Here is a 21,465-nt window from a genome sequence, read left to right as displayed (position 1 = left end):
CTAGCTGATTATTTTTGGTGCTATTCTGAATGCACACTAGGGCCTATTGCACATAAAAATCATAGAAGATTGACAATTAAACATAAACTTAAACTGGCCTGTTGGCACCAACAATCATGGTGTCATCAAAATCCCTGAGAACACCCCCCCCCCTTCCCCCCATTTTGGTGTTTGACGGGGCACTAACTAAATCTCCTGACCTGTATATGCACAGTTGTATGCACTGCTGCCACATGATTAGCTGAATTGTATATCAGTACATGATAAGATGTTACAGTTGTTCCTAATAAAGTGTTTAGTAAGTGTAAAAGACTGCTTAATAGATTAAATTAGATTGCCTGCCTCTATTTTGCTGATATACGTAGTACCCCCATCCATTAACACCAATATATTAATAAATTGTGGTTTCTTCAGGAAAGGCCGACATTTAACATATTTGTAACGCCTATTGAAACAACAAGATGGGAAGGACTGATTAAGTTATTATGCTATAGGTTCACTTTAAAAGGTTCACTTGAAGTAAACATATTCAGGGAAGGAAATAGTTGCCAATCAATGAAAGATATAGCTGTGTTTTTAATGTTGTAAAATGTTAATATTTTTCAGTACTGTCCTTTATCTTTGGAGTTTTTTTTTTATTTGTTTTTATGGTGGGCGGGACCCTAAGTATTTAAGGTGCGGTAACATGAGGATCATTGGAAAGGTATTACTCTGGCTATTAAAAGTTGCCTGTTATGTGAATATGTTAATGACAGAGGAATTTATGAACTGTTGCACCATACTACGGCTTGCTTGGTCATCTCAAGAGAACGTTATGCACAAAGGACACAAGCTGGATGGCTGAACAGTGTATAAATATTTCAATAAAAAATTATATATAAATATTAATATTTTGCTTTTTTATTTAGCGTGGTAAAGAAAGTATTACATTGCATTGTAAGGTATAGGATACTCACCCTTTGCTTCCCAATACAGACTGCTCAAATATTCTTTAACCATTTGAGTAACAACAGTCTCTGGCCCCTTAAGGACCAGCGACTGCTGGTACCAAAAAACGGGGCTAACCAACAACTTGCCACAAAGACTGGCCACTACTGCCGATCGTACTGCTCTCTCGTCACTGAAGCCCACTCCCTCTGCCGTCGCTATGACAACAGAGCTCAATGAGCTGATTAGGAACCAATTTAATTGGCTCCTGACCCTGTGATGATCTATGTGAGCCAATGAAATTGCCTCACAGTGATTATGGGGTCAGGAGCCAATGAAATCGGCTCTTGACCGTCGCATGGAGATCTGCTGCCATAGCAACGGCAGAGCGAGTGGCCTGCAGTGATGAGTGAGTGGTGCAATCACCAATAGCGGCGGCTCTGTGAGACGATGTAATTGAAATCCATGCCCTGGCAGGGATAACAGGTGCTTAACAGGGAGTAGATTTCAATTGCCCCGATTCAGAAGTGATTAAAGTGGTATAATTCAGCATTCAAATGGTTAAACACAGCACTTTGTTCTTCAGTGGAAAGCTCCTAGTTTCAGTGGGCAGCTTCTGACCGCATCCGATGAGGTGATAACATTATCTTTTGTTTACATCCCTTTATCAAATACATTTTCGAATGTTTACTAAACTGCCGAAACTGAGCTGAGAAGCAGAAAGCGCTGAGAAGTGATCACCTGATATATGTTAATATATAAATACAGCAGCTATGCAATATAATGCACTGGCAGATTTCAAAGCAGATAAAGGCCTAGTGCACACCAAAAACCGCTAGCAGATCTGCAAAACGCTAGCGGTTTTTGAAGCGTTTTTTCTTATTATTATGAAGCGTTTTGCGGTTTTGTGTAGCGGTTTTTTACTTAAAGTGAAGCGTTTTTGGTAGCGTTTTTGTGTAGCAGATTACAGATATTGTTACAGTAAAGCAGTTACTGAACAGCTACTGTAACAAAAACGTCTGGAAAACCGCTCTGATCTGGCGTTTTATCAAGCGTTTTGCGTTTTTCCTATGCTTAACATTGGAGGCAGAAACGCCTCCGCAATCCAAAAAATGCTGCAGCCCGGGAGTTTGCATTTCAGCTAAAACCGACCTGCTCTGGTGTGCACCAGCCCATTGAAATACATTACCCAAGCGTTTCCTCAGCCGCAAGCGTTCCTAAAAACGCAACCAAACCGCTCTGGTGTGCACTAGGCCAAACTGTTCTTTGGAAATTTGTAGACAGACAATATTAGTTGTGCACAAAAGCAAATATGATAACTGTATGGGTAAAAAAAGCAGGAAACCCCATTTGTATTGATCATTATGTCAGAGTTTTATCCAAACTTAAAAGAAAAACTAAAATTATGATTAAAAAATAGAGCTTAGGATGTTTGCTATTCTCTCCATCCTGGCTATGGAAGAAGGTTATAATGTTATTAACTTATGACATCCCACTCAATTACATTTTAAAGGGTTCACAAACTGTCAAGCATCAAGGCAACTGACCAGTGTTCTAATGTTTTACATTCTCAACCCACACCGCAATTTTATATTCCTCCTCTATCTCGGGCAACTGTGTATTGCACAATTATTCTACTGTATATTAATATACTTCCTTTGCGGAATTTATTTCCTTTGCGGAAAACTTTATTGCCCATTTTCACTGTGTACGATTCACGATATACACAAATTTGGACCCAACATGACAGCCTATTGAGATCAATATTCTGCTTCCTGTTGATGTGCGGGGGGGAATTAGAGCTGTATTATTCAGCAGATTGCATCCGAATCCCCAGTGTTGCATAAGGGAGAGTCTGATCAGCACAGGTGCTACATCCATCTCGGAGACGGACGCCACCACACAGTGGAAACGGGGCCTACAAGTAAAACTTCAACTTCTAATGAGAGATAAGCAATTCCAACATTACAGTACACAGTCCATTTTACCTCAGTGCTGCACAGGCACAAAAGGACAGGTTGTGGCTGCAGTGATAGCTTGAAATGCGGATGCACATTACATTATGCAATGTTTGCATATTGCACACTATACATACAAATGTAATCAAGCCCTAGTGAATTGCAGCTACTGTAGTGACTTATTTGCTACCATGGGGCCTGATGCATCAAACGCTGTAATATTGCCATGCACTTTGCACCACAAGTTACACTATTAGCGTGACCCATAGTACTCGACTAGAGTGACCATTGCTAAGGTAACGCACACTACTAACGGTAACGCTTGTTAGTAGTGTGCAGTACCATAGCAATAGTTGCCCTAGTTGAGTACCGCAAGTCACACTAATAGCGTAGCTCACGGTACACAATGCCCGTAGTAAGGGTAATATAGGCGTGTGATGTCTGTACAGAGCAATATTACTGCGCTTTTGTGCATCAACCCCTTGGTTTTCTGGATCAGTGAACATTGCAAGTTAGGAGAAATTTCTGTTACACATTTTTCTTGCGTTTATAGAGACAAACGATTGATTGTAAAGAATTTCTCTTCAAGGGTAAATTATGTGATCAATCTTATTGTAAATAAGCCTCTTAGGCCACGTCCATAGTGAGACACCACGTTGTGTTCCCTGTTTAACAGGAACGCAACAAAATAAAAAAAGTAGGGCCGCTTGTTACGGCAGCGTCGCATACAGTCAATAAAAGGTATGCTTCACTTCTACTATTAATGCATGCATTTACCTGTAATAATAATATTTTTTATAGTGCTTTTTTCCCTGGGGACTCAAAGGGCTGTAACCCTGCGTTCTTCAGTCTCAAAGGCTCAGGAAAAGAGGTGGGTTTTTAGCCTTTTCTTAAAGCTGTAACGCATTGCATGCAGAGCATTACCATCATGGGCATCCCCAGACTGTGGGTGTGGTCACAGGTGGAGCCAAATTTACATGAACTTAGCAATAGTGGGACATTAGACTAGGACTATGGTAGGGATTAGATTGTGAGCACCTCCGACACAGGTGCCGGTGACAGGTGCCCCCCAGTTAAGGAAATGACATGAACCCCCCCATGTTTAGTGACAGGGACTCCCGCTAGTTTAGGTGGTGACAGGTGGTGACAGGTGCCTCCCAGTTTAGGTAGCGACAGGGAACCCTCTAGTTTAGGTAGTGAAAGGGATCCCCACTCACTATGACGTGTCAGACCTCAGATCAGCGCCGCTCACCTGGTGTGTCCTGTCCGTCCCTGCTGCCTATCATGCAACAGACCTCTGATCAGCCAGCGACCAGTGAGAAGCGGGCCCATGGTAATCCTTGTGGACACCGCGTTGCATATGCGGAAGTGACATACGAGGTAGGGCTGCACGATTTTGGGTAAAAATTGAAATTGCGATTTTTCTGTCAGAAATTGTGATTTTTTCACGATTTTTTCCAAAACAAGCTTTAGCTTGTCCTAGTGTACAGTGTCGTGCGCAGCGGGTTTTGGGGGGGGGGGGACTGGGGTGCAGCGGCATAGCTAGCATAGTAGCCCCAATATAGGGAGTTTACCAATGGTATGACGGCAGCGGTAGGCGGAGCTGTACTAGAGCGTACAGCTCCGCCTACTGCCTCCTTCATTCCATTGCTATCCAGCGATTGGAGAAGCTGTGTGCCGCTCTGTACTGAACTCTCCTCCCCCCGCTGCCCGGCTCATTAACATCATAAATATGCACTGCTTCAGTGGCACGTCGCAGCGGCTGCGGTAGGCGGATCATGGCCATGCGGCCAAGCACTTAAAGACCTAAAACCGCCGGATCCAGACGATCCCAAAATCGTCTTCACAGGAACCGTGGTTTCGGTTTAAAACTGAGAAATCGTGCAGCCCTGATACGAGGTCAGTTCCACATATCAGTACGGTGTCTGCAAGGTACTAGCGCCCGCCTCTCACCGGTCGCCGGCTAATCAGAGGTCTGACGCTGCTTGTTACCTAACAGGCAGTGGGGACAGACAGGACACACGAGTCTGAGCTGGTTTGTTTGGCAAGGGGGGGCTGACGGTCAGCTGCCCCATTATGACCCTATGTGCCGATGACCAATGATTATTATATCAGAAACCGTTAAACTGCAGCGCACCTGCCACACTGTTATTGTCGCACAGGTGGTGCATTGCGGCAAGCTGTGTTACAAAGAGGCCGCTGCATCACAACAACACTGTGAATGGACTTTAACTAGCCACGATCATGTCTCATTTCTGCTTTATGCGCAGTGTGGTAGCTCAAGACGCCATAGGCCGTAATGTGAATTATGGCTATTGCTAAAACTTTCTAGTAGATGAACAAACTACCCTTAGAAAATGGTCATTAGACTACTTACATTGAAAAAAAGGCACTAGCAAATTTGGGCCTTGAGATCAGTAATATTACCAATATTCTATTAAAGGTTTACCTACCCTACCTCTCACACTAACCCTTCCCTCTACCGCCTCCTAACACAAATATACTACCTACCTATGACGAACACTAGCCCACCCAATGTACAGATGTGTATTTCAGCTACAGTAGCCAGGTGCCCTATCACTTACCTTGCTGATTTCTGCAGTTCACGCCACTTTCTTGTTCCCTCCCCCCCCCCACTTTTCCACTATTTTGAGAGTGGCTACCATGTATCCATGGGCATAGCAATCACCAATGCAACCCCTGCCATTGCAGGGGGGCCCAGAGGCTCTGTGGGCCTCTAAATCTCCCTCTCCCCAACCGCAAATGCAGCCAATTAGCAAAGAAACTTCCCCATTCACTCACAAAAACCATGTGCAGGAGCGTGTGTAATTTTTCCCTGCTTCCAGACCCTGCTTCACAGCAGAACACTCTCTGTTGCCATTCATAGACCCCATGCCATCACTTTTGCAAGGGGGGGGGGGGGGGGGCCTGCATGTATCATTATCTTTACCGCTATATGAAGTCCAGCTACAAAGTAGCTAAACTCCACACACCACTACAAACTTTCAAACTTTGGCACCCACATTTCCAGCCAGCTGTGGGGTACCCAAATGTCCTGCTTCCCATTAGAAAATAACCATAGTAAGGATTTTATTGCCAGCTCCTATGGATATGTAAGGGCACCATGAAATCTTTAACCACTTAAGTCTATCTGGACGGATATATCTGTCCAGATAGCCTGCCCTGCTGCCCCTGAGCCAGGCACGCGCTCCCGCCGCCTTCCGTTAACCTGGAGATCAATGAATGGGAACACAGTTCCCATTCATTGATCTAAGTCCCCCGTATGAAAGACCGACACCATCAGCGAGACGGCTCCATCTTTCATAAATCCCCTTCTTCCCCACCAATGCTTTACCTCCACTTGTGTAGTAATACTACGTGTGCAGAAGTAAGCTTTCCAGATAATTACATTTTTTTAAAGTTAAAATTAGTTCCTTACCTCCCACACTCCCCAATAGCTACACAATTTTTTTTTTTGAAAATAATAAATAAATAAAATACAGTTACCTTAGGGCAGGCTTTCTCAACCAGGGTTCCCTGGAACCCCAGGGTTCCTTGAGGACTCTGCAGGGGTTCCTTGGCATTTTCCCCCATCGTGGGGGAAGTATAATAGGGCACATTTTAATAGGTAGTACTGTAAAAAGAAGCACTAAATTGGGGCATCAGGAGACGGTATAATGAGTGGCAGTGTAATGGGGGTAGTGAAATAAACAGCCACACATACTTTTAAAGACCACGCCTCCTGCAAAATAAATGCAGGGGTTCCTCGAGACCAAAAAATTGTTTGCAGGGGTTCCTTGAGATCCAAAAGTTATTTGCAGGGTTCCTCCATGGTAGAAAGGTTGAGAAAGGCTGCCTTAGGGACTAAACGTTTCTAATATGTATGTAGTAAGGTATATTACTGTTATTTTTTTAAATTATGGGCTTGTAAGTGATGGACGCAAAAATGAAAAAAATGCACCTTTATTTCCAAATAAAATATCGGCGCCATACATTGTGATAGGGACATCATTTAAACAGTGTAATAACCGGGACAAATGAGCAAATAAAATACACGGGTTTTAATTGCGGTAGCATGTATTAATTTCAAACTATAATGGCCAAAAACTGAGAAATAATGAATTGTTTTCTATTTTTTCTTAATCTTCCTGTTAAAATGGATTTAGAATAAAATAATTCTTAGCAAAATGTACCACCCCAAGAAAGCCTAATTGGTGGCGTAAAAAACAAGATATGGATCATTTCATAGTGATAAAGTTATTGGCGAATGAATGGGAGGCGAAAGTTGCTCGGATGCCTAAAGTGAAACAACACTGTAGGCTGAAGTGCTTTGGAATTTTTCGGCTCTATACAAAAATGTAATAAAGCATGATTATAATCTGCGACTGCTAGCCATTCCATGTGCCTTTTTACTGCTTTCATATTTCCACCAGGGGGCAGCGTTGCAAGTACGTCCTGACACTGCCAGAAAGAAACTTCTATTACCGTAATAGTAATTTTAGCATTACTCGGTGCAGGGCAGAGAATAGGCTGCTTTCTTTACACAGCTCTCCTGAACGTACTGCTCAGAATTCTAAAGTTTCGCTGCCTTTGCCGTGCGGTTGGAATACGGAGGAATGTGAGGCTCGTATCCTATTTCCCATCGTGCTTTAGAACTCCGTCAGCAGCCTACGTCTAACCTAAGCTGTCAGCTGCCAAGCTGCGGTGCATGCCGGGTGTGGTAGTTCCAGCAGCGAACCTAGGTAGTGGATGTGGTAATCTGCAGAAGACTAGGGGACCAGTGTTCCCGGCATGCACCGCGCAGTGGGCTCATTCTCCGAGTTTGAAAGCGGCCCCGTCAGCGGCGAGGAAAGTGGACAGCTGGCGGGAGTATGGCGTCGTTTGTCACCGAGGTGCTGGCCACCTCTGGCCGCCTGGAGAAGGAGGACCTGAGTACCAAGATCAGCCGCCTGTCCCGGAAGGTGGAGGAGGTGAAGGTAGGGCACGGTGTAGCTTTCATTCCTTCTCCTGGCAGAGAGGAAAGAGGACCTGTCTAGTGATAATCTCATGTCACTGTTCCCACATACAAAGAACACAGGAGGCGCATAGTGACCCAGAACCACTAGGAGGAGACAACGAGGGGCTAAAAGAGGCCGAAAAGCCCTTCTACTTAAAAATAAATATAATGTTGCCTTGTTGAAATAGAAGGTATTTTGCATTAATTCATCTGTAAAAGCAACCCTGAACAGTGCCATAAAAATAAAATCTGGACTTTCCTGGGGCTTCCTCCAGCCCCCTGTAGCCTGCAAGGTTCCCCAGTATACACTTAATCCCATCCGTGGTCCTGCTGGCAGCTCCGGTAATCCGGCGACTTCGGCTGAAGTCGGGCATGCGCGCCTCTGGGGTGTCATCATGCCAGTCACTAGGGGTCCTGCGCATGCGGAGTTCTCTAAAGACTGAACAGTGCATGCACAGGACCCTTGCGGCGACTTGAGTGATGACGCACCGGGTGCAACTTCAGCCGGATTAAGGGATGAAGAGGATGCTGGGGGGGAGGGTTAGAGGACGGAGCAGTGCTTTTCAGCGCTGCTAGATTTGGGCGCAGCCAGAGCCGCCATAGACTATAAAGGGATTCAGTCTATAGCGGCGCTCAGTGAGTAACGTCGGTGCCGTCAGAAGACGGAGCCGAGGTTGCTTAAAAAACATAATAATTCGGCTTCCAGCAATTGCTGGAAGCCGAATTATTTCATTCTCCCACTATCCATGGCGGCCTGGAGGGGGAATAGTAATTAAATCGGTCCGGACTTGTGCAGAAGCAGGATCAGCCATGTAACAGCTGGATCCTGCGCCCAAGTCTACCGGCGCCGAATTCAAATGTACTCTTAGAGGAAGCCTCAGGTAAGTCCAGATTTCATTTTTATGGCACTGCTCAGGGTCCCTTTAAAGCGGGATTGTCACCATAAAAATCCAACTTCAGAAGCAACTGGTCCCTGGGGGGTACTCACCTCGGGTGGGGGAAGCCTCAGGATCCTAATGAGTCTTCCCACGCCGTCCTCCGTCCCTCAGGGGTCTCGCTGCAGCCCTCCGTACAAGATGACGTCAATATTTACCTTCCCAGCTCCTGCGCAGGCGCTCTGACGGCTGTCGGCTCCGAAGTAGGCGGAAATACCCGATCGCCGTCGGGTCTGTTCTACTGCGCAGGCACAAGTTTCCGGCGCCTGCGCAGTAGAGCGGGCCCGACTGAGATCGGGTATTTCCGTCTACTTCGGAGCCGAAAGCAGCCACAGTGCCCCCGCTGGAGCCAGCAAAGGTAAATATTGAATTGACAGTCGGGTCTGTCGCCGGCTGTTTGGAGGGCTGCAGCGAGACCCCCGTGGGAGAGAGGACGGCGTGGGAAGCCTCATTAGGATCCAGAGGCTTCCCCCACCCTAGGTGAGTACCCCCCAGGGGATGTTTTTGATGTTACAGAGTCTCTTTAAGGAGCACTGGCCCTTTAGTAGTCAGTGCCAAATAGTTGCATGCTGGGGGTTCTTTTTATCAACAATATATTCCTCCTCTTCCATTTATTTCCCTGCCTGGCTGCGTATCTGAAACATGATCCTCTGCTCACTTGTGTTTACAAGCAAGGCTGAGGTGACTCAGTGATCGGGGGAGAAAAGAAAAAAAACAGTAAAGGGCAGAAATGACATTAGGATTTAGCCTAAACTGTGGGCAAAAGACATGGTTCCCACCAGGAACAGAATTCTCTTCATTTACTATATAAAATTCACTGAAATCAAAATGTGGACAGTACAATACATGTGGTATATAAGTAGATCAAGTATTTATCTACTTATATATGTGGTTTTTTTTTCCCTGGCATAGTATGGCTAATCCTTCTGCTTTTAAGTGAGCAAGTATGTTTTCCTGTTTTGCATCCTCCCCAAATATGCAAATCTTCTATTTATGCCCCTAAAGTGATAGGTCAGTGATGACTAACCTTGGCACTCCAGCTGTGATAAAACTACAAATCCTGTTATGCTTAGAGCTGTCAAGCGTATTGCAATGCCTCATGGGACTTGTAGTTTCACCACAGCTGGAGTGCCAAGGTTAGCCATCACTGTGATAGGTAATGACAGAGAATAGAATTGTATGTCATTATATAATGCTATAGAGATATAGGGAGATCAGATGGATCTAGCATTCCTGACCTTTTGGCTGGAGCATTTCTTGATGTGTAGCTGCACCCATATTATTCATAGCACAGCAATCATCATTATCCTCCACACCTGTGTTGAAGCAATCAGTAATAAGATTTTCCATAAGGGTTTGTTCACACTACACAACGTGTGCACTAACGCAATTTTGTGCAAGCTTATCTTGACAGATGGCATATATGGCGAGTAGAATTAAAACTTGTATGTTGGTGGCCCCAGTATAATGCACCCACTGGGAAATCCTGTGTGGCGTCTGATAAAATGTCTTCAGGCATGTAATAAGGCATCGCATGTGAACATATAGCTGTACTGACTCCCTAACGCTGCTTCTGCCTACTAAGTGTGCTCTAGTGGCTTCCTTGCAAGTGCTTTGAGTCCAACAGGAGAAAAGCAATATACAAATACTGGGAACTGTAACATGAAAACCAATAGATTTTTATGTTGCCATGCATACTGAACACAATGGGCTTGATTCACTAACCGGCGCTAAGTGTTAGCGCCGGAGTGAAAAGCCCTTTTTGGCTGCTAGTGTGCGCAAAGCTACTTTTCGCGCGGCCCCGTGCACTGCGCGTGCAGCGCGGGTGCGCCGATCTTAGTGCACAGTGTGAGGATAACGTTGCACCCGCTGGTCTTTAAAAGTCGTACTCGGTGCAACAAAAATGGCGCATCGGGTGCCCCCGAAGCGGCGCATCATAGCGCCGGTTAGTGAATCAAGCCCTATGTATGATGCATCATAACTGGCAGTACCACACAGAGGCGAGGCTGAGCCCTAAGACTAGGTTTACACATTAAAAAGTGCAATTTTTGGTACTAGTCTACCTTAGGGGACCCAGCAGGAAACCTTATAGGGAAAATCTGCTATCCTGATTGGTTAGACAGCACACTCTTGCACTTCTAGATTTCCAATAGTTTGTAGTAAACTACACCCACACTATTTGGCCAATCACAACCTGTAAGAGGATGCTGTGATTGGAGAACTGTTCCCTAATGCTACGTACACACATGCGACAACGATCGTTCGTTGAGAACGACGAACGAACTTTTAATTGATGAAAGAACGACCTAAGTAAAGTTAGTTTTAAAAGGTGTGTAACGATCTGATCGTTAGAACGAACGTTACATCACAAAAAGCAACTATTGCGCCTGCGCATAAAAATGAGAAGTTTCACGGAGAAATAGTGAAATGCGCATGTCAAGCCTAGTACGAACGACCGTTTCCAACGATGTACTACTTTTGGAAACGATCGTCGTTGGTTAAAATCTGCCGAGACAGAACTTTCTTTTGTAGCGATTTGGCTCGTTCGTCGTTTGCCTTAATAGTCGGTGGTTCGTTTTTTGTAACGATCGTCGTTGGTAAAGATCGGGGAACGATCGTTACAAACGACTATAGTCGCATGTGTGTACACACCTTAAGAGGTTTCCTGCTTGGTCCCCTAACGTAGACCAGCACCTGATTTTTCCAACAGGAGGCCATCATACCGTTGTACAGATTTCGTTATATTAACAGAACCCACTCACACACATACCTTTGAAACGTGTGTGCTGGCTCAGTTCCAAAAAACGAATCGCAAAGTCCAGACATTCTAGATGCTTACAGACACCACATACGCTGCACCTGCCAACTGATACAGTGAAAGCCTATGGGCATGGACAGCGTACTCACTAGGCTGTTTGCCATACACGTTCCAGAACTTCTGTTCTCGTCTACTTTTTGTCACCTTCTTGCCATTGCTGCTTCTGCTGCCACCAGGGCATGCGCCACATTACCAATAGAAGCCTAGGCAAAGTTTAACAAGCCTCTGAGGCTCTATTGGAATGAAACAGACCAATGGGAATCCTCCCTCTCCAGAGGATTCTTATTGTGGTGGAGCAATGAGAATCTCCCCTAGGGTGGGAAGATTGACATGCTTCATACAGTGGGGAGCCCCAATATTTATTATGCTTTTACCCAGGCTGTGATGGGTATTGTGTCACTTATTCCTAGCAGAGGAACCGGTTTGGTGCTAGGGTTACTGAGACATGGACACTCCGATGGACGCAGCATCACCGCACAGGATACACTTATAACTATTGATAGTTATGTTAAGGAGAACTTGTGGAGAAGCATGGGATCAGTTTGGTCAGGTGATAGATATGTAAAGCTAAGTACACACGGACCAACCTGCAGCCTGATTATCATCTGACTTTAGGTTGTTGCAGGGCTGTGGAGTCGGTACAAAAATTATCCGACTCCTCAGTTTATGAAACCTCCGACTCCAGGTACCCAAAAGTGCTCCAACTCCGACTCCACGGCCCTGGTTTGTTGGACGATAATTAGGCATTTGTATCTGTGCAAACAACTTGACAAGCAACTGGTTACAGGCGGTTTGCCCGATCCAACTGTCGGATCTGTGTTGGTCTGATCTCATGCAGTTGGTGCGTGTGTACAAGTTGTTTGAATGACTTGTACTTGTTTTGAATGTGTAATCTGGCATTCCTTTTGCGTGCACAGTATGTTAATAGAGTTGGTTTAGCCGTCTAGCTGTGTGAACATACAGGTCGTGTGGTTTGTGTGCATATTGGACGTGTGTACGAGCCTTAAGTCTCTGATTTGCTAGTCCTGATCATGTGCTAAAGCAGGATGTGATCACAGCAAATCCAGAGCTTTGGAAATCTGGCAGCTGAGCACACACATTGCATGCTTCTCCATGATTTCTAGACATGACCATCACTGGGAACACACCATTGTGCATCCATCATTGAACAGCTTACTTTTGACTCAGCCGGTTGTGTCATGGCAGTACTATAGCCAGCAACATTAATTGTGGTTCTAGTGCACCGTGGTTCTAGTGAAACTGTCTAGTTTCAGTGCGGTCCTCAGCAAGCAACATTGCTATGGCTGTGACGATTCAGGAAATTACTTTCTATGGTCGGTCTATTACTGCTCCCCCTTAGGCACCCGCCCCAATTGAATGAGATTTTCTGCCCTATCAATAATTTCAGTCAATGCAACATGCTGTTATGTATATTCCCATCAGATTTCATCACCTTGATCAATGGGGAAAATTGATGTGTGTGGTCTGCTTTAGTCTTGTTTCACTGAAGGTCAGCTGTCCTGTATTTTGATGGTGCAATGCCACCAGCAGACGGGGTGGAACTGCCTGACAAGCACAGGGTTCAGCCGTCTGACACACACACACACACACACACACACACACACACACACACACACACACACACACACACACACACACACACACACACACACACACACACACACACACACACACACACACACACACACACACACACACACACACACACACACACACACACACACACACACACACACACACACACACACACACCTCTTCATTGTCTCCTTAGGGATAATATATGATGCAAAGTGTCAGACCTTATCCTTCCAGAACCTGTATGAGCCAAAACTGAATCCGGGTACAACCCCCCCCCTTTGTGCACTTGGCAAAATACAGTACATGATTCTGATTCATGATGTAAACAAACATGCTTGATTTACAGTACATGTAAACCTTGCAGTTCCAACGCTGGGACACCACCGAACCTCTTCAACAAGAGCTTAATGACAGAGTGTAGCCGCACTTTGCAGGGGCGATACAGCTCATTGCTGTGCTGCAACAGAGAGCCATTTGGGCTCTGCTTTTTCTGCTGAGCATGAAGCTCTGTGCTACTGTGTCTCGTGCCTGCACTCATTCACAGACAGGAGCTCAGCTGTGAACTTTCAGAGGGTCCTTGCAAGAAGCGGTGGTCTGGATGAGGATGAGATAAGGCTCTGGAGGAAAATCCAGAGGCTTCTTTCTAGAGCTCGGCCACACTACGCACATGCAGATGGGCTTGTGCCTGCGCACTAGCACTGAACCAAACGCGTACATAATATTCAACTGCTCCGTGGGGCGGAGTCAGGGCATCTTGACATCACCAAGTTACCAGGAAGTAGCCGGCTGGTTCTGTGTGTTAGCGTGTAGTAAGCTGTACCAGTGGGAGACCTAGTAGGAGAACGCCTCTTGGACCCTGAGTAGTGCCTGGTTGGACAGCTACACATTGTGACATGCTTTTGACTCACCCGGATATGCAATTTTAACTCTTCATAGCACGAGGAGCAGTTATACCTACAGTTTTACGCTATGTTAGCGTTCTTATCTTTTTTTTTTTTTGTAATGTGAGTTGGAATAATGTGCTTTTTTTGCAACTCCAGAGAAGAATTTGAATTATGTGTCATTTCTGAAAAGGGCCAGTGGCCACATGGGTATATATCCACCTGTGCTTGAGGTGGCAACTATCTGGTGAGCCCTTTCACTGTTAGTGTGGGCAGTGCATCTTCACCAAGGGTGTGTCTGGAGAGGCGTTTATGAACACCCGTGTGGTCTTCCTGTCATATTGTTCCCAGCACAGTGTTAAAGTGCCCTTACACTTACTCGATTTCCCGCCGATAGACAGCAGATCCGATCACTGTGATCGAATCTGCTGTGAAATCGATACGCAAACGCTAACCTTTCGACCGAAATCGATCGATCTGTCCACGTGAAAGATCTCGATCGCCGGCGGGTCGGGAGTGCGTCGATAGCGGCGTTTGAATGTCCTACGACCGATGCTAGTGACATTGCATTACCTAATCCGGCCGGCGCGAGTCCCCACGGTCCCTTCTCTGCGCTGGGCTCCGGCTGGCTTCACTTACTTCCTGTCGGGGGAAGTTTAAACAGTAGTGTAAGAATCTATACGTTGGTTGCTTTTGGCAACAACACTACACCTTTGTTCGGCACCATATCACAGGAAGTGTGATAACTTGACTCCCATAACAGCAAGCAGCATAGGAGATAGACCTTCTTAGACGTCATCAAAGTCTCAGGAGTTTAATCAGTAAACAGATATACAACGTCCTCTTTTTATACTTCCACCGACAGGAAGTAAAGTGAAGCTGGAGCCCAGAGCGGAGAAGAGACCGCGGGGACTCGTGCCGGCCGGATCAGGTAATGTATGCTGGGGTAGGCGGGAGCTCCACAGATTGTGAATCGATTTCATAGTGAACTCTATTCAAAATCTGTTTGCAGTGTAGGCAGCCAATAGATCCCTCTTTGATCAGATTCGATCAGAGGGATCTATCTCCTGGTCGATCTGGTGGCAGCCGACCAGTGTATGGCTGCCTTTACATTACACTGTCAGCTTTTTATTTTCTGTTAAATTTCACCAAGTGGTGAGTGCATTAAGGAACGATTTACGCTTTATTCTACAAGTGGGAACACAGCCTTATGCTAGGTACAGACAATGAGATTTTCTGGCAGATTTACTGTCAGATCGATTATTTCCAACATGCCCGATCTGATTTCTCATAGAAGTAAATGGAAAATCGATTGAAACGATCAGCAGTAAATCTGCCAGAAAATCTCTGTGTACCTGGCATAAGTTTGCAAGATCAAAATCAAACCAAGAATCAGAAAGCTAATGAAAATTATTAAAAGCCAAAGACAACCTCCAAGAGATTCAAGCTGAACTCCATGGTGTGTTTGTTTGCACTTTTGCTTTTTGGGCTGGTGCACACCGAGCGGGTTTTTTGGCGGTTTTGCAGCCACTTGCGGCTGCAGATACGCTTGGTCAATGTATCTCAATGGGGTGGTTCACACCAGAGCGGAAGGCGTTTTGCTGAAACGCATACTCCCGGGGTGAGGCATTTTTTGGATTGCGGAGGCATTTCTGCCTCCAATATAAAGTATAGGAAAAACACAAACCGCTCTGAAAAACGGCAGTTCAGAGCGGATTTGCAAGCGTTTTTGTTACAGAAGCTGTTCAGTAACAGCTTTACTGTAACAATATATGAAATCTACTACACCAAAAAACGCTTCCCAAAAACGCAAAATACTAGCTGAAACGCTACAGAAAAATAAGAAAAAGCGTTTCAAAATCTGCTAGCATTTTGTGGATCTGCTAGCGGGTTTTGGTGTGCACCAGGCCTTTGAGTGACTGTGGCTCCGCTGGAGACCCAGAAGCATTCCACCAAAAACCCAGACTGGATTTTGCTAAAATTTCATACCAACAAACTGGAGTGCTTTGGGGAGGCTATCCTTGGATAATTGAGACAAAACTTGAGCTTTTAAGCAAGTTGCATTTGCTCTCTATCAACAGAAGAAACGCCAAGCTTTTAAAGGGATACTGTAGGGGGGTCGGGGGAAAATGAGCTGAACTTACCCGGGGCTTCAAATGGTCCCCCGCAGACATCCTGTGCCCGCGCAGCCGCTCACCGATGCTCAAGAGCGCACAGCGCAGGCCCAGTATGGTCTGTGTCTGCGCAGTACACTCCTGGTGACATCAGCGGGAGCGAGGACACGGCAACGCAGGCGCAGTGGTTTTCTGACTTTAAAGTCAGAAATTCCAGAAGTGAACTGCTTTTGGAGAATACTGCAAGGTCATCAAGGTCATACCTGGGGAGTACTGTATGAGGAAATACCAGTACAGAGGCATATTTTAGGGCAAATATGTTCATTACTTCAGAACAGACTACAGTTGTCAGTATGAGTAAACAGGCCTCTGACTAGCCATCTGTGAGTTTTGCTAACTCAGTATTACAGTGACTTCTTGTGTAGTGAATGTTTGGCTTGGCTTATAATCTGCTTTATAAAAAATGTTTTGTACTGATATTTTTAGGGTGAAGTTTGTGACATGATAAATAAGAAATATGATGAGTTCCTTCCCAGCATGCAAAGCGCTGAAGATTTGGTGACCCAAGTTAACAACCTTAACAAAGATGTAGACTTTCTGAAGGCAAGGATAGAAAATGAGGTGAGTACCAGTTTCAGCATTTTTTTCTAGACCAACAGTACTTTAAAGAAAACCTGTAAGGAAAAAAAAAAACCTCTGGGGATACTTAGCTTGGGAGGAGGAAGCCTCTGGATCCTAATGAGGCTTCCCCTTCCCCGTCCTCCGATCCAGCACTGGAAGCCCCCGAACATCATCAAAGTAAATATTTACCTATTGCGCAGTAGAGTGGCCCCAAATTTTTAAAATTTTAATAAGAGGTCCTTTAAATTGTAGTGTTTTTTTTTTTTTTAGACTTTCCATAAATTATAATGTAAGCAGTTCTGTATTGTTAAATGAAGGGGCAGATAAGATAGTAAGCTTGAATTTCTTGTTCCTTTTTTGCTTGTTACAGTAGTTTAATGGAGCTACAGTAGCCCATTATTTGGAAGATGCGCCAAAATTCAGTTTTCCAATTCTTTTTTTATTTTTTTTCTTCATGTCGTAGTGGATTACTGTGAATTGTAAGGTTTCTGGAAATGGTTAAAGCTTTTTCCTGAATTGCATATAGAACATCACTTCAGAGTTGTTAAAGTAATGAGTATGCCGATGTACTTTTAACTGGTGGGTGTGATTGTCTCATTGGCTGGAAAATGACTTATAAAATAGAGATGCTCATAATTCTACTTCCAGGCTTGCTCATTTCACTCATCCTATAAAAACTTTGTCATGATTATTTCACTTTTAACTGTTAAAGCTGAACTATATTTTTTATTTTAGTTTTGGGTAGTGTGGAAAGGGTAGAACTTATTTTGAAGTTTTATTACTGTATGTGTTCTTACTTAGGAGCCTAATACCTTATTTTCTTTTCTGGTTTCCCGCACACACACTAGATTCTTGCCTCAAGCTGTCTTTATCAGCTGCCTCGACTGTGTGTCCTTACAGTGGACCCAAATTAAAAATACAAGATTTCAAAAATAAACAATAAATAGCAACTTTTTTCAGCTGCATGATGACAAATATACAATATTTTACATTTATTGGAGGAACCCCCTCCCTTCCTTCCATATTGCCAGGACAGAATCCGGCAAACTGGTGAAATAGGTGGTGTCCGGCAAAGGAGGAATTGCTAATGGCTGCCACCTGTATAACCCTAGTTATGAAAGAAGGGTGAAAAGCATGCACTGAAATGCCCATAGGCTTGAAGGAGTGTTTATTTATCTTTGTATGTGTCACAGTGGTGCAACTAAATATTTTGAATTAATAAAATGTTTGGTTTTGGTCCGCTTTAACCACTTAGTTACCAGCAGTCTCTGGCCAGACCAGAGACTGCTGGAACAAAAGCGGTGCTCACCGACATCCTGCCGCATGGAACTGTCGCGCTTGGCATTGGTGGTGTTGCTAAAGCCCACTTGCTCTGCTGTCGCTACGACAGCAGAGCTCCGTGAGCTGGTCTGGCTCCTGTGATTGCCAATGTGATGTGGGAGCCCACGGCACAGCCCTGGCAGGGATAACGAGTCCCAAACAGGGCGTAGAATTCAATTCACTATGTCCAGAAGCGATGCAACTGAGCACTTGAACCTAAACAATTATAAAATTAACCTCTCCACTGGGGAGGTGAAAAATACAGTCTGCTGTTGGGTGCTTGGGGTGAACATCATTACTTTTGGGGGGCTGCCCCGGTATGGGCTTCTCTATCTTCCCCTAGGAGCGACTGCAAATTGGAGCTCCCATGGTGGTGTCACTCGCTTCTGGCTGCCGCAAAGCATGCCAGGAGATGTACTCACATTGACGGGCTACATCTACCAGCATGCATTGTGTCAGGAGGGGATGCGCAACAACGCCTTAAGCGTCAAACTGCAGTTAAATTTTGGAGAAGATGGGTTATCCCATACGGATAGGCGGGGGGAGGCCCAGAGGAGCATCCCCCGTAGGTAAACCATGGCACCCCCCCCTAACTCCTCATCCCTCTGTCGACACACAGTATTTTGAACCTCCCTTATTGGGGGAGGTTCATTGTTTATTTATTTTATTTTTTTTTAGGTTCATGAGCTTGGGTCGCTTTAAAGTGATTGTTCGGCAAAAAAGAAAAAGTTTTACTTACCTGGGGCTTCTACCAGCCCCATGCAGCCATCCTGTGCCCTCGCAGTCACTTGCTACTGCTCCGGTCCCCCGCCGCCAGCTAGTTTTGTTTTTGCCGACCACTAATGCGTAAAAATGTATGTGTTAATGTTCCTGCACCAGCGGGAATGTGTAAAAATGTATGCAATGCGGCCCACCGCCCCAGAGGTTGGAACAATCCCTTTAAGTGTATAGGTTGCCACCAGATGGATGGTAAGGGTAACTTTCCCCAAACAGTATGATGATGGGTTACAACCCAGCCTCTCTCTTCTTATCTCTAGCAATCAGGGCTGTGGAGTCAGTCGAGGAGTCTGAGTCCGGGCAATTTTGGGCAACCGGAGTTAGTCAGTCGTTGATTTCATAAACTGAGGAGTCTGATGATTTTTGTACAAAATCCACAGCCCTGTTAAGTATTAGACTAAGGAGTCGGAGTCGAGGACAGCCATTTTGGGTACCCGGAGTCATGGTTTCATAAACTGAGGCGTCGGAGTTGGAGTCGGAAGATTTTTGTACCGACTCCACAGCCCTGCTAGCAATAAAAGGTTTGGTTGAAAGGTTTTATTGTTTTTGTTTTCTTTTTTTATAGATTAATCTTTGAAATGTTTCAGTGAGGCAGCAGTGAATATATATGTGGGCAGCACGGTGGCGTAATGGTTAGCACTCTCGCCTTGCAGCGCTAGGTCCCCGGTTCGAATCCCAGCCGAGTCAACATCTGCAAGGAGTTTGTATGTTCTCCCCGTGTCTGCATGGGTTTCCTCCGGGCACTCCGGTTTCCTCCCACATCCCAAAAACATACAGATAAGTTAATTGGCTTCCTCCTAAATTGGCCCTAGACTACAATACACACACTACACGATATAGACATATGACTATAGTAGGGACTAGATTGTGAGCTCCTCCGAGGAACAGTTAGGGACAAGACTATATATAATCTGTACAGCGCTGCGGAAGATGTCGGCGCTATATAAATACTAAATAATAATAATATAACAGTAGTGACTCAAAAGTAATTACTGTATTAAGGCTTCTTACAGGTTTTCAACAACTTTATTAGTCATTTTGCTTTTTTGCCCACTGAAATCATTTGCACTGTGGGGGGCAGATTTATTCTAAGTGATTCACATAATGCTCATTTTCCTTTTTAGGTGCAAAATGACCTTAAAGTGGCCATTAGTGAGTTCACGGAGCTGAAGCAACAGCTGGAGAAAAACACTCTTATTCTCGCAGTTCTTCAACAACTGCAAGAGGTTCGTATCACTATTAAAACAACAAAGTACATCTGCCATTTTTGTTTTTTTAGCAACTGTACAAAGGTTCTGTTAAACGAACCTGAACTCAGAACTTCCTCTTTGCTCTAACAGTTAAGCAACGGCATAATAACCTTTAAAGAAGAAAAACATTTATTTGTTACAGCTGATACAAATCCTGCAATAAATATGCACTTTGTCTACTTCCTGCTTTCATGGAAGCATGAAAGCAGGAATCTCTGCCATGGCAGTCAGCTGACACAGCTGAGGGATCAAATTACAACTTGTGTTTAGTCACAGATGAGGGGGAATTGAACAGGCTAAACTCTCTAAATCCATACAGGGTGCATTTCTCAGGTCTCAGTTCAGGTCCATTTTTGAACATAAGGAGAAAAAGTGAATTGAACATAAGAAGAAAAAGTGAATTGAATTGGGCCCTCAGTTTTTCCCAAAAAAACAATCTGTTTGTCTATAAAGCACCAGCCAGTTCCCTAATGGGCAAAATGCTAGTATTAGTAACCAGGAGTACAAGTGGAGTTTACAAAGGGGTGGAGAGCCTGGAACATCTTGCTTACAGTCTTACCAAATTAAGTTAAATGCTTGGGATTCTTAATAGGGAAACCTCACGTTAGTTTTGCTACTCACCTCAAGTATTGTGCACTGAATTAAAGGGATACTGTAGGGGGTCGGGGGGAAAATGAGTTGAACTTACCCGGGGCTTCTAATGGTCCCCCGCAGACACCCTGTGCCCGCGCAGCCACTCCCCAATGCTCTGGCCCCGCCTCCGTTTCACTTCTGGAATTTCAGACTTTAAAGCCTGAAAACCACTGGGCCTGCATTGCCGTGTCCTCGCTACCGCTGATGTCACCAGGAGCGTACTGCGGAGGCGCAGGCCGTACTGGGACTGCGCAGTACGCTCCTGGTGACATCAACGGGAGCGAGGACACAGCAACGCAGGCGCAGTGGTTTTCAGACTTTAAAGTCTGAAATTCCAGAAGTGAACCGGAGGCGGGGCCGGAGCATTGGGGAGTGGCTGCGTAATAACAGGACATGTGCGGGGGACCATTAGAAGCCCCAGGTAAGTTCAACTCATCCCCCCCCCCCCCCCTACAGTATTCCTTTAAGTTGTAAAGGTGGCCACACACTTTCTTTTTTTTTTTTTTTTTTTTTCTTTTGGTTGATCTGAAGTCTTGAAGAAATTGTCCAATTTAAGACGTGTGCTCGAGATTGCCACAATTTCAGGTAAATATTGTATATATTTAAAAAGTTGGTTAGAAAACCCTCCTGCATGGG

The 21,465-nt window shown here is 45.0% G+C and overlaps 1 protein-coding gene across 1 annotated transcript in view; it reads left to right on the top strand.

The window, feature by feature from the left end:
- Positions 1 to 7,419: 7,419 nt before the first annotated feature.
- ZW10 (zw10 kinetochore protein) overlaps positions 7,420 to 21,465 on the top strand; it is a 57,262-nt gene continuing 43,216 nt past the window's right edge. Inside the window, exons 1-3 of the mRNA XM_068240787.1 lie at positions 7,420 to 7,861; positions 16,715 to 16,849; positions 20,071 to 20,172. Coding sequence (XP_068096888.1) covers positions 7,757 to 7,861; positions 16,715 to 16,849; positions 20,071 to 20,172 — 342 coding nt within the window. The 5' untranslated portion in view covers positions 7,420 to 7,756. The remainder of the gene's footprint in view (positions 7,862 to 16,714; positions 16,850 to 20,070; positions 20,173 to 21,465) is intronic.

The sequence above is a fragment of the Hyperolius riggenbachi genome, chromosome 6 (assembly GCF_040937935.1).
Source record: "Hyperolius riggenbachi isolate aHypRig1 chromosome 6, aHypRig1.pri, whole genome shotgun sequence".
NCBI lineage: Eukaryota > Metazoa > Chordata > Amphibia > Anura > Hyperoliidae > Hyperolius > Hyperolius riggenbachi.
The sequence above is the reverse complement of the archived record's forward strand: the minus strand, read 5'-3'. Positions and strand labels throughout refer to the sequence as shown.